Source organism: Anolis carolinensis, unplaced genomic scaffold (assembly GCF_035594765.1).
Source record: "Anolis carolinensis isolate JA03-04 unplaced genomic scaffold, rAnoCar3.1.pri scaffold_11, whole genome shotgun sequence".
NCBI classification, from domain to species: domain Eukaryota; kingdom Metazoa; phylum Chordata; class Lepidosauria; order Squamata; family Dactyloidae; genus Anolis; species Anolis carolinensis.
The window spans coordinates 7,025,599-7,051,371 of record NW_026943822.1 but is presented as its reverse complement, the minus strand read 5'-3'; the positions used below and the strand labels follow the sequence as shown (position 1 = coordinate 7,051,371).

Here is a 25,773-nt window from a genome sequence, read left to right as displayed (position 1 = left end):
TTTGGTTGACTGCACCCTCTTCAGACCTTGGATCGGAATTTGACCTTGCTACTGCCTTCGCCCTGTGATTGATGACTACTATGGGCTTTTGACTCCTGGCTTGCTCTTTGGACACCGCTGTTATCTCCTGACCTGACCTTGGAATCCCGGACGACGTCTTTTCACCATCCTTTTGGAGCCTTCGGCTTTATCCACATTGTGGAAGCAGTCTACTGCATTCTTAGTTTGTTTGTTTGTTTCCTGACCAATTTGGTGTTTTCTTTTGGGAACTGTTCCTTTGAAAACTACAGAGCCGGCTGGCAGGGCTTGGACTCAGAAAGTGCAGTTTGCACTAAGTTTGTTTAGCTTTGTTTTTACCTGCTTGTGTTGCTGAATTATATTTTTGTTTGAACTGCTCTTGAAGCACTGATAGTGAAGTGTTTCAAGGTTTTTGCTGTGTTAACATTACTTTTTGGCTTATCTGCTGAATAAACTCTATTTTTGTTCGCTAATTGGCGTCTGACTCTTGACAGTTTCAGTCAAGTTGTTAATATAGACAATATCTTTCATTCTTTAACATTATGTACAAATGAAACTGAAGAAGTAAACCTTTGCAACAAGTTATGCTTTTTGGACTAGAGAAACCATAAATAAATAATTCTTTGTTTTTAATAAAGACGGTGTTCCTGAGTGTTGAATTGCTCTACTTAGAGTCAGTGGAAGATTCATCTCACATACTTTACCTCAGTGTCACATCATATTATACATGCACACGCGCAGACTCAAGTGTTTTTAGCTGGCAGTGGCTGGGATCCCGAAAGAAGGATTGCCCCCTGCCATAGTGGGATTTGAGAGATTCCATATTAAAAAGGTGTGGCAAAGGTGTGGGATATTAAGAAAAAGATTCCCTTAGCCTAAATGTAAAGGCGCTTTGGGCAGGGTGTCCCACATTTAATGGTGGCAGTGGTAGGGATCTTGAAAGAGAGATTTCCCTTGCCTGTTTGAGAAGCCACTCTCGTGCCTTTTGTTTTTATGAAGTGAACCTTGCAAATGTCTATGTCTTCCTGCCTTGGAAATTCCTCTGTTCCTGGATCTTTGTAACCTATGGACCTTTGTTCCTTTGGGAAATGGACTCTTGTTTTTGCCTATGGACTATTGGATTTACTGACTCTTTTTACAACTACTTTGGGAACTTTATTTCTGCCTGCTTTGATATATATTTGCTTTCGCTCAATAAAATTACAAAAGACTATCTTCTGTGTGTGACTTGGTGTCAACAGCAAGGTGAACTATTCTGAGGTGCGACAGTTACTGCACTTACTGGAAGGACTGGAAGTAGACTGTTGTGGTATGTCTCAAGGCTCCCAAAAGGCTCAAATACGATCCAAGCAACCCACCAAATGGTGACAACTCCGCACCAGCCCTTCTCCCTTGTTTACACATGGGCTACTTCTTTGCAGTCATTTTGTGCAGCCACAGAGTTCATTCAATTGCCCAGTGAATTTAAAAGCAGACCTCTTGTTATGGATGCATTTGCGGCATCACAACATATGTTCAACCAAAGAGTGCACTCCTAATGGGCCAAGCTGAGTCAACACTAGGCTAACTGGAAATGCACCTATTCAAATCCCCTGTTGGTTTAGGGACCTTGGAAAAGATTTAAGACCACCTTTGTTCACTTTGCGACTGAGTTCCTAAGCTGGAGGAGGTTTGGGTCTAATGTAACCGAGCTCCTCTTGTGCCCATTTCCCATTCTACTTTTTTAGCCAGCGAAGCAGTTCTGTGAGCACGTTGCTTTATTTGCAGATCTCTAAAATCAGCCATAAGACAAGCGTGCATCTAATTCTAACCCTCCATTGTCAATGCACAATCGGATTGCACTGCCCTCTGCATAAAGCGCTTGGCTATAAAAAGAGGAGGAAAAATGAAGCAAACCTTGGCCAAAGTCCCTCTCCACAGCTAGATCGTTTCAGCAAGGTCCTTCCCATTCAAATCCCGGGATGCGACGCCCACCGCAATCAGTCCCATAATGTATCCTCAACGTCAAGAGCCCCAAACACAGCTTTTCACGGAGCAAAGGCAACTCTTGTGTATGAAGGACGTTTGCGGAAGAGCTCCCTAATGGCACACTTATGCATTTGCCTTGCGGAACGTTGATCAATCCTGATTCATAACTACAAGAACCTCTCATGAAAGCCAGGTATATTCCCAACAGCTTAGTATCTCCCGACAGGAAGCCCCAAATCAACCTGCCATGCTGTTAGAAGTTAATTACTTTGAAATAATGGAGCAGGTGAGCAGGGAAAGTTCACACAGAGCTTTTGACGGCTTTCCTCCCGCATCCGAACAAGCAAAGTACAGCTTGAATATGGACACAAATGGAAAAGGAGAGGGGAGGCTTAAAAGCAAGGGGCTGGGAGCTGGCCAGGCATTTTTTAGTGGCTTGGAATTATTCCTCTTAAATGCCTTTCCTTTTAATTCAATGGTTGCTTTTCTTTAAAACCACCATACTTCCCCTTTGTTATTGTTATGGTAATTGAGCCTTAACATATTACTGATTTCTGGTATGAAATCAAAAGTGAGGCCTGCAGGCAGGAGCAGCAGCGTGTCATGCAACGTGTGGGAAAGGAAAAGCAAAGCACCATGTTGAGTCAACTATGGCACAGGTTGCCTTCTGTAACTGATAGACCCTTTGTCTAGAAGTCATTTCAACCTTGACGAGCACTGAACTCTTTAGTACGAATCACAATCCGTCCAGAAGAAAGCTAGGTAAAGGTTTCCCCTGACGTTAAGCCCAGTCATGTCTGACTCTGGGGTTGGTGCTCATCTCCATTTCTAAGTGCCATTACCTTCCCGCAGAAGCAGTACCTATTGATCTACTCACATTTGCATGTTTTCGAACTGCTACGTTGGCAAAAGCTGGGGCTAACAGCAGGAGCTCACCCCGCTCCCCAGATTTGAACTGCTGACCTTTCGGTCAGCAAGTTCAGCAGCTCAGGGGTTTAATCTGCTGCAGCAACAGGAGCTCCAGTACAATAAATATTGTACTGTACTCAATACGCAATAGATTAAACCCTTGTGCCAGATGAACTGCTGACCTGAAGGCTGGGTTGCTTGCCGGTTCGAATCTGTGAGACAGGGTGAACTCCCGTCTGTCAGCTCTAGCTTGCAGGGACATGAGAGAAGCCTCCCAGCAGGATGGTAACACATCTGGGCGTCCCCTGGGCAACATCTCTGTAGATGGCTAATTCTCTCACACCAGAAGCAACTTGCACTATGGTCTCAAGTCACTTCTGACACAATTAAAAAAATGTCTAGGAAGAAGTACAGTAGAGTCTCACTTATCCAAGCTAAATGGGACGGCAGAAGCTTGGATAAGCGAATATGTTGGATAATAAGGAGGGATTAAGGAAAAGCCTATTAAACATCCAATTAGGTTATGATTTTACAAATTAAGCACCAAAACATCATGTTATACAACAAATTTGACAGAAAAAGCAGTTCAATATGCAGTAATGTTATGTTGTAATTACTGTATTTATGAATTTAGCACCAAAATATCAATATACAGTAGAGTCTCACTTATCCAAGCTAAACGGGCCGGCAGAACCTTGGATAAGCAAATATCTTGGATAATACGGAGGGATTAAGGAAAAGCCTTTTAAATATCAAATTAGGTTATGATTTTACAAATTAAGCAACAAAACATCATGTTATACAACAAATTTGACAGAAAAAGTAGTTCAATACGCAGTAATGCTATGTAGGAATTACTGTATTTATGAATTTAGTACCAAAATATCACGATGTATTGAAAACATTGACTACAAAAATGGCTTGGATAATCCAGAGGCTTGGATAAGCGAGGCTTGGATTAGTGAGACTCTACTGTCTATTGAAAACATTGACTACAAAAATGGCTTGGATAATCCAGAAACTTGGATAAGCGAGGCTTGGATAAGTGAGACTCTACTATACATGAATGTTTGGGGTGCCAGGGTATGAATTCCCACCTAACTATGGGAAGGTTGGGCTGTGGCGCAGGCTGGTTAGCAGCCAGCTGCAACAGATCACTCTGACCAAGAGGTCATGAGTTCGAGGCCAGCCCTGCGTCTGTCTCTGTCCTATGTTATGGCATTGAATGTTTGCCTTATATGTGTGCAATGTGATCCGCCCTGAATCCCCTTCGGGGTGAGAAGGGCGGAATATAAATACTGCAAATAAATAAATAAATAAGTAAATAAACTCACTGAGCTGACCTTATGCAAGTCCTTTTCTCTTTTAGTCTCAAAGAAAAGCAATGGCAAGCCCTATCTGATCCAATGTTCCCTTTTAAAAAAAAAACCCATAATAGATTCGCCTTGAGTCAGAAAAGACGTGAAGACACACAGAAACAACAACAACAAAGTAGGAAGGAATAATAGAATCATAGAATAATAGTTGGAAGAGACCACATGGGCCATCTAGTCCAATCCTCTGCCATGCAGGAAAATCACATTCAATCACAGAATCATAGAGCTGGAAGAGTTGGAAGAGTCTGATCCAGTTCAAGTCCCTACCAAAAAGCAGGAAAATCACATAGATTGCACTATTTTTTTTCCTGGGTTATAGATATAGGCAGAGGCGGTCCAACCATAAGGCGAACTAGGCACTTGCCTGTGGCGCCATCATCCCAGGGGCGCCATTGTCCTGGGAGGAGGGCACCACTCTCCACCTCCTTCTCTTTTGGGCCTTCCGGCAGCCACGCTGGGCCTCCCGGTGCCCGTGCTGGGCTTTCCGGCCGGCGCAGACCCACCTTCGCACCACGCGAGCCCACCTTTGGGGCCTTCAGAGATTGTGAGGTCTGTGGGAACTTGGAAGCTAGGTATGTGGGGTTTATATATCTGTAGAAGGTCCAGGGTGGGAGAAAGAACTTTTCTTTGAAGCAGGTGTGAATGTTGTAATTAATCACCTTGATTAGCATTTAATGGCCCTGTGGCTTCAAGGCCTGGCTTCTTCTTGCTTGGGGGAATCTTTTTTTGGGAGGAGTTAGCTGTCCCTGATTGGATACTGTCTGGATTTCTTCTGTTTTCAGAGTGTTGTTCTTTATTTATTGTCCTGATTTTAGAGTTTTTTTAATACTGAGGGCTATCTGGGTTATCTAAGTCCACACTGCCCTATATCCCTGTTCAATGTTTAGTGCTAAATTCGCAAATATAGTAATTCCTACATAACATTACCATGTATTGAACTGCTTTTTCTATTGATTTGTTGTAAAACATAATGTTTTGGTGCTTAATTTGTAAAATCATAATGTAATTTGATGTTTAATAGGCTTTTCCTTTATCTTTCCTTATTATCCAACATTTTCGCTTATCCAACGCTTTTATTTTTCAGTGATTGGTTTGGGGGAGGGGGGGCGCCAAAATTCTGTTCGCCTACACTTGAAAAATACCTAGGGCCGGCTCTGGATATAGGAACACTGCATTTACACAGCAAAAGTGCTCCCTTAGAGGCATGTGCTCCAGTTCCCTTAGCAACACAAACTATCATGAAAAGTGGCTAAGATCATGGATGCAAAACACAGGCACACATGTGATTGAGAGAATCCATCTGCAGCCTATGCATGCTTCCATTGTATCAATGGCCCAACTTAAACATAACAGGAGTAAACATGGGAAGCCTGTGGTGAGCATTTTAATGAGAGACGCAGCACAATAACAAGAATTCAGTTTATGCAAATCTACTTACGGGTGAAATAGACTGAGCAAATAACTAGTAAGCATGAGCAGGTCACCTAAAACATACTGTTCCATGCACAGACTGCCCTCTCCATTCATATTCCTTTGCGATACTAGGAAATAGGTATGTCCAAAAAATCGTTTTGAATCTTATATCGGATTGTTCTCGCTTTTTGAAACGCATTCCGATACGTTGTCTCACGGCGTAACCGGCAATGTATTTTGAACCATCGTTGGCCCATTCTCTAATTGTCTCTTAATGTTTCGTTAATTTTTTTCCCAACTTTTAAAAAATATATATTTTTTGTTTTGTTTCTGCAACCTACCTTGAATGGGAGCTTAGCGCAGCACAACATGGCTGCCACTCCCCGGACAATCAGAAGCTTCCACGATGGACGCAAAGGTGGGGGCTAGGGTCCTCTGCGTCCACATGGAAGATTGCCATAAAAGCCCGTTGTGTAGCCCGGGCGAGCCATTCTGGGGTGGGCTTTGTGCGGTGACAGTGGTGGTCTGCAAACGGACAGCAAGCAAGCCTCTTGAGGGAGAGAGAGGGTGAAGTGGCCCGGACTGGCTGTTCCCACAGAGGGGTTTGGAGAAAGGGTTAGGTGTTTGTTGCTGGTTCCTTCTCTTAGCAAGGTAATTTCTAGTTTTCAAAGTATCTTTGCACTCCTTGCCAGGGCATTGCTTGGCGTGGTGGTCACTGGTCTATTTCTGGTCCATTGCGCATGTGCGTCCGCATTTGAGAAACATTTAGAATCATTACGAATTTTCAGAAATATCCGAAATTTTGGAGTGAAAAATTCGGAAATACTTTTTATATCGAAGCGTTAGCGCCCCTTACTTTAGAAACGAGAATTGAATTTTTCATCGATCGGACATGTCTACTAGGAAACTAGAGATGTCACTATCTGTTTCTCTCAGTTTCCTGTTTGTCCAATCTTAACTCCATTCCCTCTTGATTTCACATCGGTTTGCAAGTTTTAAAGCCCATGTGGAAACACGCACACATACGCGTGCACATTTCCATGCATAATTCCCTTAATAAACACATTTCCCCTAATGAAGGCACTTTTGCAACTTCCCTGGATGTTTTGCTTTTCAAAAAAAACATTATTTGCAGAAATACATTTTGGTGCGCATTTCCCCCCTAGGGTATGGCTTAAAAAATACGACGACTACACCACAACATTCAGAGAAGTACAAATAGCAAAGGCAGCTGTATTTGCATATCCGCTTGGGAAAGTGTGCATTTAGCCAACCCACATCAAAATGCAGTCCAAACACTTTTCTCCTATGGATATGCTAGCTGGGTAGCGTCCAAAAAGGTAGCATTTCCAAGTTCTGGGGTTGATATATTGCCATAGATTTATTCTCCTTGAATTGTTCTATTTTTAAAAAATCATCCAAACCAATAAATATCACCAACACTGAACTGATACACATTAACTGCATTATTCTATACCTTGTCACCTTGTTGTGACATGAAGGTGACCCTGGATTTTCAAAGGATGCTCTGGTGAAGTTTTGGTAAATTCTATCAAGGATGAGCGGTTCTGGATACGATCCCAAAGGTAATGTTTGGGTCTGTCGCATGAGGAACAATCTAGGTAGATATGGCTGGTGACAAACTGGCCAGAGAAACCACAAACACAGCAACAGTGAGGGATAACTGCAATCCGCATCCATGGAGGAACAATCCACGAATGTGAAACGATTTGCAAAGACACAGGATAAGTGGTGCCCGGCTGGACAAGAGAAATACATGTGAAAAATGCCTTGGAGTCTTCATGGACAGCAAGCCGAATATGATTTAATGGTGTGATGCAGCAACTAAAAAAACCAATGGGATTTTGAGCTGCATTCAAAGGAGGATAGTGTCCAGATATTAGTAGAGAGACCAAGATGCTTGTTTATAAAGCCATTGTTTTCCCAACACTGTCATATGACTACAAAACGTGGACTGTCTACAGACCTCACACTCAACTCCTGGAACAATTCCATCAGTGTTACTTACGAAAAATCCTGCAAATCTCTTGAGAAGACATGCAGATGAAGGTCAGCGTGCTGGAAGAAGCAAATACCATCAGCATTGAAGCAATGATTCTCCGCCATCAGCGCCGCTGGACTGGCCATATTGCCCAAATGCCCAACCACCATCTCCCAAAGCAGTTTGTTTGTTTATTTATTTATTTATTTATTTATTTATTTATTTATTTACAGCATTTATATTCCGCCCTTCTCACCGCAAAGTGGACTCAGGGATCACATTACACATATAGGAAAATATTCAATGCCTTTTAACATAGAACAAAGGCAGACAAACATAGGCTCCGAGCGGGCCTCGAACTCATGACCTCCTGGTCAGAGTGATTCATTGCAATGATTCATTGCAGCTGCTCTCCAGCCTGTGCCACAGCCCGAGCCCTAGAGTTACTCTATTCCCAACTGAAGAATGACTAACTCATCCAGAAATGTCAGCCATAGCAGAGCACTTGATGAACCTGGACTGTAGACTTTTAAACAGAGGTTGGGTGGCCATCTGTCAGGTGTGCTTTAATGGTGCTTTTCTGGCATGAAGGCAGAAGGGGGTTGGACTGGATGGCCCTTGGGGTCTCTTCCAGTTCTATGATTCTATGACTTATCTTCCAGGTATTCAAGGTAATAATTACATGCCGAGTGAAATCCGTTCTTTGTCCATCCTAAACCTTTTGCTTCTCAGTTTGACTGGTTGAGTTCAAGTTCATGGGGGGGGGGGGGGGGGGAGAGAAGAGAAAATGTTCTGTGGTGGCTTTCTCCAAACCGTTATTACTTTTATCATCATTGCGATTGTAATGAGATGGCCCTTTTCTCAACTAAAAAAGCCCTGAATGTTCTCCTTCTGATCATACGGACGGCGCTCATGCTGCCGGATCGTTTCAGTTGCCCTTTCCTTCATCTCCTTCAGCTTTATGAGCTCTCTTTGAAGATGAGGCAACCCGGAGATCCCAGCTACAGCTGAACTATGGATTTATATCCAGGCATTATCGTAACTGGCAGCTTTATCTTCCAATCCCCTCCCCTAATAATTCCCAACACTTGAGTTTGCCCTTTTCTGGGGCTCAGCGGTAAGTGACGAATGCAAGGGCAGAGATTTATACAAGTGAGGATGAGGAGAAAGGTGTCAGAATGCTTGAGGAACACGGTGAGAAAAGAGCAGATTACCCACACGAAGGAAGTGGATTTATAAGGTCGAACATAGAGGGTGGCTCCTGGTTTCCATTTATGCCTCTCCACACTTGGTTGGAGACTCTTCTTTTGCTTGGAATGAATTGCTATTTCTTTGCATCCCTCTTTGGACTTCATCCCATGCGATTAGTAAAGTGTTGGGGATCGTAGTTTTGCCATTTAGCTTCGCAAAGCCCCGTTTGGAAATTAAACAAATGATTTTACTACCCCATCACATGTTTTCCGCCATTCCGCTTTCTTTATAAATTATCCGTTTGCCCTCCCATCACACGGGAGACATTCTCCTCCCAGAATTTACTCCCCAGTTTTCTTGTTATTGAAAAAAATCCTGTGCTTGTTCTCGCGGAAGTATGTTGGTTTTGCGTATTTTACAAAGTTGGCAGAACAAAATTAATAAATTCCTGTTCCTTCCTCTGCAGTCCCAAAATGGTAAAGGCAGAAGAAAGGAATCAATACTGCCCATCTCGGCTCCTCCCTCCAGTTTAACATCATCGTAGTGTTTACAATGTGGGAGCCCCGGTGGCGAAGTGTGTTAAAGCGCTGAGCTGCTGAACTTGCGGACCGGACTCTCACTAATCCAACATAAACGGGCTGGCAGAACGTTGGATAAGTGAATATGTTGGATAATAAGGAGAGATTAAGAAAAAAACTATTAAACATCAAATTAGGTTATGATTTTGTATGTATATTTGTATGTACTGTATGTATTTTTATCCTTTACAATTTTATCTTATAAATCGCCTAGAGCATCGTGGATGGAGGGCGATTAATAAGTAATTAAATGACGATGATGATGATGATGATGATTTTACAAATTAAGCACCAAAACATCATGTTATACAACAAATTTGACAGAAAAAGTAGTTCATTACACATTAATGCTATGTAGTAATTACTGTATTTACGAATTTAGCACCAAAATATCACGATATATTGAAAACATTGACTACAAAAATGCGTTGGATAATCCAGAACGTTGGATAAGTGAGTGTTGGATAAGTGAGACTCTGCTGTATTTATTTATTTATTTATTTATTTACAGTATTTATATCCCGCCGTCTCACCCCGAAGGGGACTCAGAGTGGATTACAATGAACACATATATGGCAAACATTCAATGCCAACAGACAAACAACATACATTAGACAGACTCAGAGGCATTTTTTAACATTTTTCCAGCTTCATGATTCCAGCCACAGGGGGAGCTGTTGCTTCACCGTCCAGTAGTGGCTGTACTTCCACATTCCTTTCCTCATGTTTTGCTGGCAGTTTTATTGTGTTGTAAATTAGCCTCCCGCATAAAGCGTCCCTAAATTTCCCTACTTGACAGATGCAACTGTCTTTCGGGGCTGCATAGGTCAACAGCAAGCCGGGGCTATTAATGGTCGGAGGCTTAACCCAACCCGGGCTTCGAACTCATGACTTCTCAGTCAGTAGTGATTTATAGCAGCTGGTTACTAGCCAGCTGCGCCACAGCCCGGCCCCATATTTGCTTTTGCTCAATAAAATTACAAAAGACTACCTTCTGTGTGTGACTTGGTGTCAATAGCAAGGTGAACTATTTTGAGGTGCGACAAAATCCACCGAACGAGAGTGTGTTGTGAAATGGGCTCTGTTGGTAGCCGTTTCTGAAGTGTGTAGAAACGTGGAGACAACTGCGTGTGATGAAGTCCTTTATGTTTCTCAGTCGCTCGTCTATCAAGAGTCAGGTTAAAAAGGCACATTTGGAAGATGAATTACTTCACCGAAGTAACTTCTCTGCAGCTGGGTCACAAATGGGTTGGAAGTCTGTTTCAGAGAATGTGAAAACCAATAGACGATTCAGAAATCGGACCTCAACGACGGCGCCGTCTAAGACCTGATCCGGAGCTCGGTGGCCTTTGCCAGGAGAGTTGTGCTCCAGGGGAGCGCAGAGACATCTTGAGCGCCAAGACTAACAAACGTGGTAATTATGCTGAACAAAAAAAGAGCACACTGAGAGTTCAGGGCTAATCCTGGGATATCATTTGCAAAGACAACCGGGGAATAGTTAATTTGAGAGCTGGCGAACGTCCCCCTCCCCGAAGCCCCCCCAAACCCCTCGTAAATGAAATATCCTGGATGGCTGCCCAGGGAGGAAATAAAAGTTATGAATAATGTTCCCAACTCCGCCGTTGTCAGTGCTTTAATATTCCTAATTACCTTTAAAAGCTAAAATATTTAATAGAGGAAGCCCCTAACCTTTGAAAGAAAACCGGCGCTTCCCAGATGAGCCCATTTCCCTTTGTCCAAAGCCCTTTACATATGGTTCGTGTTGTCTGAATCTTTCAGTATATAAAATATATGACCATCTCATTGAGGAGAGAAAGCCAGAGGAAATGTGGCTGTGGGATCATTTAATCACGATATTCAGTCCCACCAGCTTTACATATAAAGAGAAATGAATGCCAACGCAAGGCAAAGGAAACGTCATATATGCTGGCAAAGTTATTGGATTGCAACCCTCAGCATTCCTTGCCATTGTCCATTATAGTTAGGATTGTGTTGTCGAAGGCTTTCATGGCCTGAATCACAGGGTTGTTGTATGTCTTCCGGGCTGTATGGCCATGTTCCAGAAGTATTCTCTCCTGATGTTTCGCCCACATCTATGGCAGGCATCCTCAGAGTTTGTGAGATATATTGGAAAAAGCTAAGCAAGGAAGCTTTATATATCAGTGGAAGTGCCTGGATTGAGGGAAGACCTCTTGTCTGTTGGAGGCCAGTGTGAATGTTGTAATTAATCACCTTTGTTACCATTAAATGGCCTTCCCAGGCTCACATCTCGGCCTGGGGGAATTTATTTATTTATTTATTTACAGTATTTATATTCCGCCCTTCTCACCCCGAAGGGGACTCCGGGCGGATACAATGAATATATGGCAAACATTCAATGCCAACAGACAAACAACATATATAGACAGACACAGAGGCATTTAACATTTTTTTTCCAGCTTCACCATTCCGGCCACAGGGGGAGCTGTTGCTTCACCGTCCACTAGTGGCTGTACTTCCTCATTCCTTTCCTCGTGTTTTGCTGGCAGTTTTATGGTGTTGTAAATTAGTTAAATTAGCCTCCCGCATAAAGCGTACCTAAATCTCCCTACTTGACAGATGCAACTGTCTTTCGGGGCTGCATAGGTCAACAGCAAGCTAAGCTATTTAATGGTCGGGGGCTTAACCCGACCCGGGCTTACTCTTGGTCAGTAGTGATTTATTGCAACTGGTTACTAGCCAGCTGCGCCACAGCCCGGCCCTTTGTTCAGAGTCATTAGCTGCCCCTGATTGATTCCTGTCTGGAATTCTTGTGTTTTCAGAGTGCTGCTCCTTATTTACTGTTCTGATTTTGGAGTGGGTTTTTTTAAATACTGGTAGCCAGATTTTGTTTATTTTTGTTAGGGTTGATGGGATCGGAAGTCTTCCAACCCCTTAAAAACACCCCATAGTTTATATAGTTTTGTGATGTGGATTTTCTCTTTTTCTCTCTCCTTCCCTGCATCTCAAAATCCACGGGCTATGACTACGTTACCCTACTGTTGCCATAAAAAGAGAGGGAAGGAAAAAAAGTTTAAAAGGGAAAGAAAAGGAGATGAGAGCAGGGGTAATTCAGAATAACATGACTTCTGGGCAATATTTCATAATCACTTTCACGAAGGGCTTTTTAAAAGCTTTTCTAATAATAGCAACTCACTATTTCATCCCAGACGTCCCAACTCTTATCAGCTTTCCTTCCGAGGAGCAGATTTCCACTCTCAAGGCAAGTAAATGCAACATCCTTAAACAACAGCAATTTTTGGGAGGAAAGTGACATGTCCTCGAAATGGTCTGCCGTCAGCTATAAAATTCCATATCTCCCAAACAACTCTGATGCATTTGTTTGCAAGATGATGGCCAGTTGTATTCTTGAGAGTACTCATTTCGAACCATGTTTTTCTTTTTTATCTGCAACTTCCTTTTGTGATGCATGTCTGTGCTGCAATTGGATGAGTGTATGCCAATAAAGGCTGTTGTTGTTGTTATTGTTGTTGTTGTTGTTGTTGTCTGCCTTCAGCTCCTTACTACTTGAATACCCCAAACGTCCCCTCCCGGACACCCTCAGGACTATTTCATTTGTTACACGTCAAGCTTGGAAAATTTACTTTGTGGGCTATAACTCTAAGAACTTTACTACATTTCGAAATGTTTGGTGTTTATCTCACATTTAAGCATTTTCAATCTATATGTAATTCACCCTGTGTTGACTATGGATGGCCCGATTTTAATTGTAATGTTTTTAAATGTTTAATAATGTCGGTTTTTAATGTAATTTAATTTTAACATCTGTATTATATGTTTTAGGAGCCTCCGGTGACTCAGTGTGTTAAAGCACTGAGCTGCTGAACTTGCAGACCGAAAGGTCCCAGGTTCAAATCCGGGGAGTGGAGTGAGCGCCCGCTGTTAGCTCCAGCTTCTGCCAACCTAGCAGTTCAAAAACATGCGAATGTGAGTAGATCAATAGGTACCGCTCCGGCGGGAAGGTAACAGCGCTTCCATGCAGTCATGCCAAGGGTCGCATGACCTTGGAGGTGTCTACGGACAATGCCGGCTCTTAGAAATGGAGATGAGCACCAACTCACAGAGTCAGACATGACTGGACTTAATGTCAGGGAAAACCGTTACCTTTTTTATTATATATAAATAAAATAATTGAATAATTGCCTCCATGTAAGCCGCCTTGAGTCCCTTTCGGGGTGGAGAAAGGCGGGGTAGAAATAGAGCAAATAAATAAAAAAAATGTCACAACATTTGCTTTCTATGCAAATGGCTCATGGCCCGAGGAATAATTCAATAAATGTAGCTTTGGTTTCTGTCCCTTCTCCTTTATTCAAAGTCTCCTTCCCAGATGAGCTTCAAGACTGGGTTGTTGTGCGTTTTCTGGGCTGTATGGCCATGTTCCAGAAACATTCTCTCCTGAAGTTTCACCCACATCTATGGCAAGCATCCTTAGAGGTTGTGAAGTCTGGAGAAAATGCTTCTGGAACGTGGCCATACAGCCTGGAAAACTCACCGCAACCCAGTGATTCCAGCCATGAAAGCCTTCGACAACACAACTTCAAGGCTCTCCAGCACATCCTTTCCTTTTCTCAGAATCGGTGAGTTGGGACCAGGCGTTGCTTTTGCAATCCCTTCTCCCCTTCACCAACCCTTGCAGCTTCCTACACAGCCGCACTGCATTTCCCAAAAGAGATATCTTTTTGCTGCGATCCAAGAACACCGTGTCCCCGCCGTTCCTTAGACGTGGGATTCAACTCCATGGAGGTGGAAAACCACTCTCGATTTGAGCACTGTTTTCCCCTACAGCGGCTTGGAGTGAAGAGGAGTTCTCCCAGTTGTGGAGCCCGTCCCTTCAGAGCTGCCGTACAACTCAGATTAATAGCACTATGCAACAAAATTTGAAAAACTTTCCTATTCTTGACTTGAAAGTGTTGTTTCCTATTTAATTGTATAGCCTTTACTTTGAAAGTAGTTGTGATACTCTGGAAACTTTGTTTTTGCGGCTGCCCCAAAATTGGTTGAATGGGTTGAGACTCAGTGAGACATTCATTGAAAAACTAGAGCTGCAGAATGCCCATCCCACAAATATGAGGGTTTTGCAGTTTAACAAACTTTCCCCATGTTTTTATGATTGAACCAATTTGAAAATGACATTTATAACTCAGGAACAAAAATTGTGTTACATAGTGTTATATCTCTTTGAAAAACCAAGAAATTCTCCCATGTTTGTTGTGTGTTTCCCGGGCTGTATGGCCATGTTCCAGAAGCATTCTCTCCTGACGTTTCGCTCACATCTATGGCAGGCATCCTCAGAGGTTGTGAGGTACAGTAGAGTCTCACTTATCCAAGCCTCGCTTATCCAAGCCTCTGGATTATCTAAGCCATTTTTATAATCAATGTTTTCAATATATCGTGATATTTTGGTGCTAAATTCGTAAATACAGTAATTACAACATAACATTACTGCGTATTGAACTACTTTTTCTGTCAAATTTGTTGTATAACATGATGTTTTGGTGTTTAATTTGTAAAATCATAACCGAATATGATGTTTAATAGGCTTTTCCTTAATCTCTCCTTATTATCCAAGATATTCGCTTATTCAAGCTTCTGCCGGCCCGTTTAGCTTGGATAAGTGATACTCTACTGTATATATACCTCTGAGGATGCCTGCCATAGATGTGGCGAAATGTCAGGAGAGAATGCTTCTGGAACATGGCCATACAGCCTGGAAAACACACAAAAACCCTGTGATTCCAGCCATGAAAGCCTTCGACAACACATCAAATTCCCCATGCTTTTGCCTTGAGCCTAGCATTCAGGCTGATCAACTGATTGGATAATCTCACTGCCTTGCATTTTTGCACATGCCTGCCTTCCCTGTAATTTCTTAATAGCCCCACCATTTAGTCCTGATGCTCGCTGATCTATTTTATGAATGTTATTTTACTGTTATTGTTTTAATTATATATGCTGTCGTCGTATTGTTTTATCTGTTGATTGAGCTTGGTCCCTATGTGAACCGCGAGATGGAAGTGGATTTAAAATAAATGTATTATTATTATTATTATTATTATTATTATTATTATTATTATTATTATTATTATTTTATTTTATTGTATGACACAGTAAACAAGATATATATGCTGGATTTCGTATCACAAAATCACAAGTTGAACACTTCCCAAGTGTCTAGGACTGTGTGATGTATTTTCGGATGATGCGTGCAGATCCCAGCAGGGTGGCCTTTTGCAGTTGACAGATCGTAATTTTGTCAATGCCTATTGTTTCCAAATGCCGGCTGAGATCTTTTGGCACGGCACCCAGTGTGCCCATCACCACCGGGACCACCTGCACTGGCTTCTGCCAGAGTCTTTGAAGTTCAATCTTGAGGTCCTGAGAGCGGCTGAGTTTTTCCTGTTGTTTTTCGTCAATGCGACTGTCACCTGGGATGGCAACATTAAGGATCCAAACCTTTTTCTTTTCCACAACTGTGATGTCTGGTGTGTTGTGATCCAGAACTTTGTCAGTCTGGATTCGGAAGTCCCATAGTATCTTTGCGTGCTCATTTTCCAATACTTTTGCAGGTTTGTGATCCCACCAGTTCTTTACTGCTGGGAGGTGGTACTTGAGGCATAAGTTCCAATGAATCATTTGGGCCACATAGTTGTGTCTCTGTTTGTAGTCTGTCTGTGCGATTTTCTTACAGTAGCTGAGGATATGATCCATGGTTTCGTCGGTTTCCTTGCACAGACTGCGTTTTGGGTCATCAGCTGATTTTTCGATCTTGGCCTTCATTGCATTTGTTCTGATGTCTTGCTCCTGGGCTGCAAGGATCAGGCCTTCTGTCTCCTTCTTCGGGGTCCCATTTGTGAGCCAGAGCCAGGTCTTCTCCTTATCAGCTTTTCCTTCAATTTTGTCAAGGAACTTTCCATGCAATGTTTTGTTGTGCCAGCTGTCCGCTCTAGTTTGTAGTGTGGTTTTCTTGTCATGTTTTTTTGTCTGCTGTGCTTTGAGGAGTTTCTGATGTTTGACATTATTGTTATTATTATTATTATTATTATTATTATTATTATTATTATTATTATTATTGCCACTGGATCAGGGCAACTATTGAGCTACAAATATTCACTAAAGCAACCAAACTGAAAAGAAGACCATTGACTTCCCTAAGGCAGAAGCGGGCAGCGGTAGAAGCCCTGCAGATGTTTTTCGACAACTTTCATTACCTCCAGGTAATACAGTCAATGATGATGGATAGAGATGGCTGCAGTTCAAAAACATTAAAGGCCCCACCTGTCCCAGACATTTTTCACTATCACAAAGCAACCCCACAGCTAGCAGAAAGTAGTATCTTCAAGTTGCTTGCCAGTTTGTGCAAACTTGGGAATTTTGTAGGGTAGACAATGAAAAGTCAAGACTTGATCACACCAGTCTATTGTCTGTGCAGCAAACAAACATGGTAGCAATCACGTTCACATGTTCTAACCGAAAGCGCTTTGTCCTTCGGTGTTTCATGCTCCTGTCATCAATCTTCCACACTGCCAGACTTAACCCCACCTTCCTGCCTGTCTTTCATAACACGATGTCTAATAGTTTCTCTTTATTATTTGCGCAAATATGCAGTTTCAATATTTCTTGTATGTAGAAGCCCCTGCTGTAACTGCGATTTAAAACTAAGATTCGAGTTGGACAAGCGATAATTGCATGGGGGAGGAAGGACGAAAAAGTGGACGTTGGAGAGCTGGAACAATTATATAAGATAGAGGAAATAAAACACAAATGAACAACATACATAGAATGGGTAAAATGGATAAAGCCAATACAAACATTATTAAGAAATTAAGAAAATTGTGCACCTGGCTAAAGATAACAATATACCGTATATGCAAGTATAAGCTGACCCGAATATATAAGCCGAGGCACCTAATTTTACCACAAAAAAACTGGTATAACATTTTGACCCGAGTATAAGCCGAGGGTGGGAAATGAAGCAGCTACTAGTAAATTTCAAAATAAAAATACCAATAAAATTACATTAATTGAGGCATCAGTAGGTTAAATAATGTATATATATGGATACAGATATGCAGGTACATTGATCTATATGTATATGGGATTTGCAAAGACTTGCAAACATATAAGGGCAAAATTCATATATAAAATTAATGTATATAAATAGATAGATACAGATATATAAGTACAAGGGGTTGCAAACACATGCAGGGGTTTAATGCCTATATATCTGTAGGAAAGTTTAAAAAATATTTCAGGGGAAAATGCTTTTATAAGATTAATGGATATATATATATATATATATATAAAAGGGTAATGAAATTTCGGCCTAGGACAAAACAACAAAACTACACATCCCAGAAACACTAAACTTGGCAGCACAACCCCTCATCCATGCCTCTACGTTCATACAACAAAAAGAAAAGAAAAATAAAGTCCTAATTAGAGGGAAAGGAATAATTGTTTTTATCCAATTGCTGCCAGTTAGAAGGCTAAGCTCCGCCCACTTGGTCTCCTAGCAACCCACTCAGCCCAGGGGACAGGCAGAGTTAGGCCTCAGGCCTCTTCCACACTGCCCATAAAATACAGATTATCTGATTTTAACTGGATTATATGGCAGTGTAGACTCAAGGCCCTTCCACACAGCTATATAACCCATTTATAATGGACTTAATGTCAGGGGAAAACCTTTACCCTTTACCTTAACTACCACCAATTCCTCAATACTTTATTTCCCATACCACCATACTTCGCCACAGCAACGCGTGGCCGGGCATAGCTAGTGGATATATATTTTTCTTCTTCCTGACTTGCAAGGGCATCTTTCCCTTTTCAAAACATTCGCTTGGTTAAGAGTGAGGGAGGCTTTGGGAAACACACTGATAAGGGAGGGTAAGAGAGAAATATATCATCTATTGCAAGCAATGGCCTCCAGGTTCTGTTGCCCGGCCTTGATCTTGACCCCATTATAAGCCGAGGGAGGCTTTTTCAGCTCAAAAAGAAGCCTGAAAAACTCGGCTTATCTTCAAGAATATACAGTAGTGGAAAATGTGGTCAAAGTTCTGGTAATGTGCCAGTGTTCCAACATAGTGTAGTGGAAGGAACAACAGGAGAATGAAGAAGCTAAGGAAGAAGCCATCTTTCCTTCCAACCTGGTAACATGTCCGAGCTGGACTGATGGTACTATCGTAGCCAATGAAAGAAACGTGCAGAAACCATGACAAGAGAAATCTCTCAACATTCCAACATATGGATCCAAACTCTCCAGCCTTGATCCCCTCCCTTTGCACGAGACACCTGTCAAAGTTTCTGATCAATACTGGAAGGAGAAGGCAGACTGCCCACACAGTCAATAAGCTCCAGCATCGTCTTTAGGCGAAAGCTGCCTTTGCTTGCCTGTTCGAGGCACGTTAACAAGCTCCGTTCCATTATGTCAGGAACAGATACATCAGCTTTGCATTGCATAACTCTCCAATGTTTACTTGCGAGGCAACGCTAGACATTTTGTTCTAGCAAAAGTTCACGGAGCCACCCAAGCAGGCATTTGGCAATTCAGAAGAAATCAAACAAATTAGGGTGGGAAAAATCTCAAACTTTCAAGGAGAAAAGTTGTCCTATTAATAAGAACTATCCAAGGTACCAAGCAACTTCCCCCACTTTGCCATAAAACGAGATTGTAGTCGCAGGTGGTTTCCATGGAATTAGGAATGGCAAATAGTTCGAGTGCCGAAACAATTTAAAAATATGTTTACAGTTCTTTTAAAGTCCAAACTAAAGCCTTGAGTAAATTCACCACTTCAGAGACACAGGAGTCACCAACTACCCCTGAAATGGATGCATGTAACATCAGAAAAGACATCAAAAGCTACTCTCCAGCCAAGATAACTTCAACAGGACGGCTTTCTGATATGAGTCCCTTCAATCCTGGAGTCTGCTTTGATATGAAATGCCTTCCTTTGCTGTACAAATAAAGTAAACCCACAAAATACTCTGAAAGCAGGAAGAGTTTTCTTTGGTTCTTCCGTAATAGGGGCCAAGATATTAGCCAGAAAGTGTTTGTAACACTCGTGCAACCACCAACAGCAACAGCTTCCCTGCCTCTGAGAAAGAATTATACTTTATCCGCGTGGAAAGCTGAAAGCCACCAAGAAATGCAATAATAATAATAATAATAAACCTGGCGAAGTTCACCCATGAATGGAAATCCCTGGATTGTGAGCAATACATGGCTAACGATGCATTTGTGACATTTTAAAAACTTGACGGTGCAGAAAAGCAGCAAGAATCAAAATAGGAAGGTGAACAGAATCTATATTTTACTGGAACGGTTCCGATTTCAAAATAGATCTGGTTTGCAATCAGACACAATTCACTACCCTTTGGAAACGGCTTCATCTTATCACAAAACCATAAGGTCCCTCATGGACCATCAGCATTGGCAACATTTGGAGAAACGGAATCATTTCCAAGTAGACTAAACATACGTTTGATGTAACATCCCTGGAGTCCGAATACAGTGGATTATGCAAGGTTACAGAGCAGAAACATTTCCTTATTCTTGCTTTAAAACTCACCACTGGAACAATCCGGACCTCCCCATCCCGGTTCGCAGTGACACGTGTCGGGAGAAACGCACCTTCCGTGGACGCATTCTTCGGTGCAAAGAGCTGCGAAAAGAAAAAGGCTGTCAGCAACATCATCTGCCATGTGACCACCACTATCATCATCATACTATTATATAGAGCACACTTTCACCACCAGGAATGAGAAACATGGACCAAGGTGGCTGACAGAAATGATAAAACTCCTGGAAAAGTTACCGTATATACTCGAATATAAGCCGACCCAAATATAAGCCGAGGCACCTAATTTTACCACCAAAAAACACCTGGGAAAACATTGACTCCAATATAAGCCGAGAGTGGTAAATTTCCGAAATAAAAATAGATACCAATAAAATTACATTAATTGAGGCATCAGTAGGTTAAATGTTTTTGAATATTTACATAATTTATGCTCAAATTTAAGATAAGACTGTCTAACTCTCATCAAATCAATATTCTCATCTTCTTCAATGTAAATGTGCTTATGTATCCTTTTAATAATAATAGAGTAAAATAATACATGTAATAATAATAATAATACATACAGGAAAAAATACATGTAATAATAAATTTAGGTAAAATAATAAATGCAATAATAATAATACTGTAATAATAATAAGATCAGAGTGAAATAATAAATGTATTATTAATAATAATAAAAATAAGAATAAAATAAATGTAATCGTAGTACCAATAATAGGGAAAACTAATAAATGTAATAATACCAATAATAATAGAGAAAAATGATAAATGTACCATATATTTTCAAGTACAGTAGAATCTCACTTATCCAAGCCTCACTTATCCAAGCTTCTGGATTATCCAAGCCATTTTTGTAGTCAATGTTTTCAATATATCATGATATTTTGGTGCTATATTCATAAATGCAGTAATTACAACATAACATTACTGCGTATTGAACTACTTTTTCTGTTAAATTTAATCCCTCCTTATTATCCAACATATTCACTTATCCAACGTTCTGCCGGCCCGTTTATGTTGGATAAGTGAGATTCTACTGTAATAATAAATTTGGGTAAAATAATAAATGTGATAATAATAATACTGTAATAATAATAAGATCAGAGTCAAATAATAAATGTATTATTATTAATAATAAAAATAGAGTAAAATAAATGTAATCGTAGCACCAATAATAGGGAAAAATAATAAATGTAATAATACCAATAATAATAGAGAAAAATAATAAATGTACCATACATTCTCAAGTATAAGCTGACCCAAATATAAGCCAACCAGGATCCTGACCTGAGTATAAGCCGAGGGGGGCTTTTTCAGTCTTAAAAAAAGGGCTGAAAAACTAGGGTTATACTCGAGTATATACAGCATTATCATGGGCGAAAGGGGTCTCTACTGAAGCTTTATCTCCAAGCCTTGTTTCCAAAACAAGCCACATTTTCCAAAATCCAGGTGAAATCTTCTAAACAAGAGCACAGACAGCAAAGCAAACCCCACACATGGAAATTAATCTAAACAAAATAGAATGAACAAGAATCCTGTAATAGAATCTCGGTCTATGGGGAGAGAGTCTCTCTATCAACACAAAGCAACATTTAAAGCCTAGGACAAGGGATCAAAGTATTTTTGTAAAGACTCTTAAACTATGCAAGTAAACAACACAAGCCAAATATGAGAGTATGGTTTACTAGGCAGCGTGCCAGGCCTGGAAATGCCATTTTGGGGGCTCAAGTTCAGCCAGAGTGGATGCCTGCCATAGATGTGGGCGAAACGTCAGGAGAGAATACTTCTGGAACATGGCCATACAGCCTGGAAGACATACAACAATCCCAAAGAAGTTTCTGTTGGTATGGCTGGTTGCCCCAGTTGTTTGGAGAGTGCAAAGCCTTCCCCGCATGCGATGCCCATTCACGTGAACTGGGAAGGAACTGGTTGAAGGGCAAGGCTCTCATTCTACAGGCTTTGTGTGGATCATTCAAACCACATGGCCAGGTGTCACCTTAGAGTTCCACTGTTGAACAGCTTGTATAATCAGGAAGTTCTTCCTCGTGTTCAGAAGGAATCTCCTTTCCTGTAATTTGGACCCATTGCTCTAAGTCCGAGTTACAAGAGCAGCAGAAAAAAAAAGCCCACTCCCTCATCCTTATGACACCCTTTCACATGGCTATCATGTCTCTGCTATGGCTACTGAAAGATTGACAGGTTTCTTCTTGCAGAGGTCAATTTATGTTGAATCCCCTTCGCGAGAGATAAAATGGGGTATAAATAAATATAACTACAACAACAACAACAACTGTGTGCTGATGCTTTTATGTAAAACCACTTTGAGTCGCCTTCAGGAAAGATAAAGTGGGGTATAAATATTATACACACACACACACACATATATATATACACACATATATACAACAATAATTGTATGCTGATGTTTTTATGTTAAGCTGATTTGTGTCCTCTTTGCGGGAGATAAAGTGGGGTATAAATATAACAATAATAAAATTATATACACACACACACACACACACACACACATATATATATATACACATACATACATACATACATACACACACACACATGTATATAGTAGAGTCTCACTTATCCAACACTCGCTTATCCAACGTTCTGGATTATCAAACGCATTTTTGTAGTCCATGTTTTCAATACATCATGATATTTTGGTGCTAAATTCATAAATACAGTAATTGCTACATAGCATTACTGCGTATTGAACTACTTTTTCTGTCAAATTTGTTGTATAACATGATGTTTTGGTGCTTAATTTGTAAAATCATAACCCAATCTGATATTATTAAGGCTTTTCCTTAATCTCTCCTTATTATCCAACATATTCACTTTTCCAACGTTCTGCCGGCCCGTTTACATTGGATAAGCAAGACTCTACTGTATAAATATATATAAACACACACATATATATCATAACAACAATAATTGTATGCTGATGCTTTTATGTTAAGCCGCTTTGAATCCCCTTTGGGGAAGATAAAGCAGGATATAAATATATTACAATAGAGTCTCACTTATCCAACACCCGCTTATCCAACATTCTGGATTATCCAACGCATTTTTGTAGTCAATGTTTTCAATACATCATGATATTTTAGTGCTAAAGTCATAAATACAGTAATTATGAGATAGCATTGCTGCATATCGAACTACGTTTTCTGTCAAATTTGTTGTAAAACATGATGTTTTGGTACTTAATTTGTAAAATCATAACCTAATTTGATGTTTAATAGGCTTTTCCTTAATTCCTCCTTATTATCCAATATATTCACTTATCCAACGTTCTGCCGGCCCATTTATGTTGGATAAGTGAGACTCTACTGTATTATTAATAATAATATTAATATCTTATAAAAGATACATATTAAAATGTATTTCTATAAGGTAAAAAGGCAAAGGTTTTCCCCTGACGTTAAGTCCAGTCGTGACCGACTCTGGGGGTTGGTGCTCATCTCCATTTCTAAGCCGAAGAGCCGGCGTTGTCCATAGACACCTCCAAGGTCATGTGGCCGGCATGACTGCATGGAGCGCCGTTACCTTCCCGTCAAAGCGGTACCTATTGATCTACTCACATTTGCATGTTTTCGAACTGCTAGGTTGGCAGAAGCTGGAGCTGACAGCGGGCGCTCACTCCACTCCCGGGATTTGAACCTGGGACCTTTTGGTTTGCAAGTTCAGCAGCTCAGCGCTTTAACACACTGTGCCACCAGGACTATATGGGCTATATGGACTATAGTCCCCCTCATCAAATAAAGGTACTGGCTTTTGATATAACAGACCAACACAACGAAAAGCAACCCCATCGAGAAGGCTTAGGGTCCCATCTGGAAACCTGTGCCTGATGCTACAAGTTTCCCTCTCCATCCCACGAAGGAGGAGGTGGCGGAGAGGGGAGGCGAGAGCACTTGTCCTGATGTAATCTTTAGTGTTTAATTAATTTTTCATTCTATTAACATTCCACATAATAGGATACAGCAGTCCCCAAGGCACTCTTCCTAATGTACTTTTGCAAACGATCTTGCCAGTTAATGGAACTATAAAAATTACTTGCATCAAAAGGTCAGGCAAAAATAAAGAGGAGCCTCCCGCTCGGCGCTTCCCTGTTCTGTAGACAACCCAGAGGCCCTCGATGGATGGAAGGAAGGAAGGAAGGAAGGAAGGAAGGAAGGCAGGCTCTCTCCAAGCCAAGGCAGCCTCCCTGGAGTGCCACCGCTCAATGAGTGCCCGCTCCGTTTCCTACTCCCTTCTTTTCTCTTGCCTTGCAACGTCTCCCGCATCTCGTGGATTCGTTTGTTATTACCATTCTTGGCATCAGGACAAAGTTGGATCCGTCATTGTCGTCGTCTCACTCGTTCAGTCGTTTTCGACTCTTGGTGACCTCATGGACCAGTCCAGGCCAGAGCTCCCTGTCGGCCGTCACCGCCCCCAGTTCCTTCAAGGTCGAGCCAGTCACTTCAAGGATACCGTCCATCCATCTCGCCCTTGGTCGGCCTCTCTTCCTTTTTCCTTCCATTTTCCCCAGCATCGTGATCTTTTCCAAGCTTTCCTGTCTCCTCATGATGTGGCCAAAATACTTCAACTTTGCCTCTAATATCCTTCTGTCCAGTGAGCAGCTATTGGGCATTATTTCCTGGAGGATGGACTGGTTGGACCTTCTTGCGGTCCAAGGCACTCTCAGAATTTTCCTCCAACACAAAAGTTCAAAAGCGTCTCTCTTCCTTCGCTCAGCCTTCCTTATGGTCCAGCTCTCGCATCCATAGGTCACTATGGGGAATAATAATTGCTTTCACTATGCGGACCTTCGTGGCCAGTGTGATGTCTCTGCTCTTCACTATTTTGTCGAGGTTGGCCATTGCTCTCCTCCCAAAAAGGAAACATCTTCTGATTTCCTGTCTGTATTATTTACAGTATTTATATTCCACCCTTCTCACCCCGAAGGGGACTCAGGGCGGATTACAATGAACACATATATGGCAAACATTCAATGCCAACAGACAAACAACATACATTAGACAGACTCAGAGGCATTTTTTTAAACATTTTTCCAGCTTCACGATTCCGGCCACAGGGGGAGCTGTTGCTTCACCGTCCAGTAGTGGCTGTACTTCCTCATTCCTTTCCTCGTGTTTTGCTGGCAGTTTTATGGTGTTGTAAATTAGCCTCCTGCATAAAGCGTCCCTAAATTTCCCTAACTGACAGGTGCAACTGTCTTTCAGGGCTGCATAGGTCAACAGCAAGCCGGGGCTATTAATGGTCGGAGGCTTAACCTGACCCGGGCTTTGAACTCATGACCTCTCGGTCAGTAGTGATTTATAGCAGCTGGTTACTAGCCAGCTGTGCCACAGCCCTGTAGGAATCTTCACGCCTAGAAATACAAAGTCTGTCACTGCCTCCATGTTTTCTCCCTCTATTTGCCAGTTATCAATAGGTGTAGTTGCCATGATCTTGGTTTTCTTGATGTTTAACTGCAACCCGGCTTTTGCACTTCTTCTTTCACCTTGGTGATAAGGCTCCTCAGCTCTTCCTCACTTTCAGCTTTCATCAGAGTGGTATCATCTGCATACCTAAAGTTGTTAATGTTTCTTCCAGAAATTTTAACTCCAGCCTTGGATTCCTCAAGCCCCGCATGTCGCATGATGTGTTCTGCGTACAAGTTGAATAGGGAGGGTGAGAGG

The 25,773-nt window shown here is 41.5% G+C and overlaps 1 protein-coding gene across 11 annotated transcripts in view; it reads right to left on the bottom strand.

Moving 5' to 3' along the window:
• megf11 (multiple EGF like domains 11) overlaps positions 1–25,773 on the bottom strand; it is a 578,352-nt gene that overhangs the window by 375,134 nt on the left and 177,445 nt on the right. For all 11 annotated transcript variants that reach the window (XR_010000925.1, XM_062963273.1, XM_062963274.1 and 8 more), the window contains one exon: positions 20,063–20,155. Coding sequence is in view for 10 of the 11 variants with exons in the window: in XM_062963273.1 (XP_062819343.1) it covers positions 20,063–20,155 (93 nt within the window). In the remaining variant the exon portion in view is untranslated. The remainder of the gene's footprint in view (positions 1–20,062; positions 20,156–25,773) is intronic.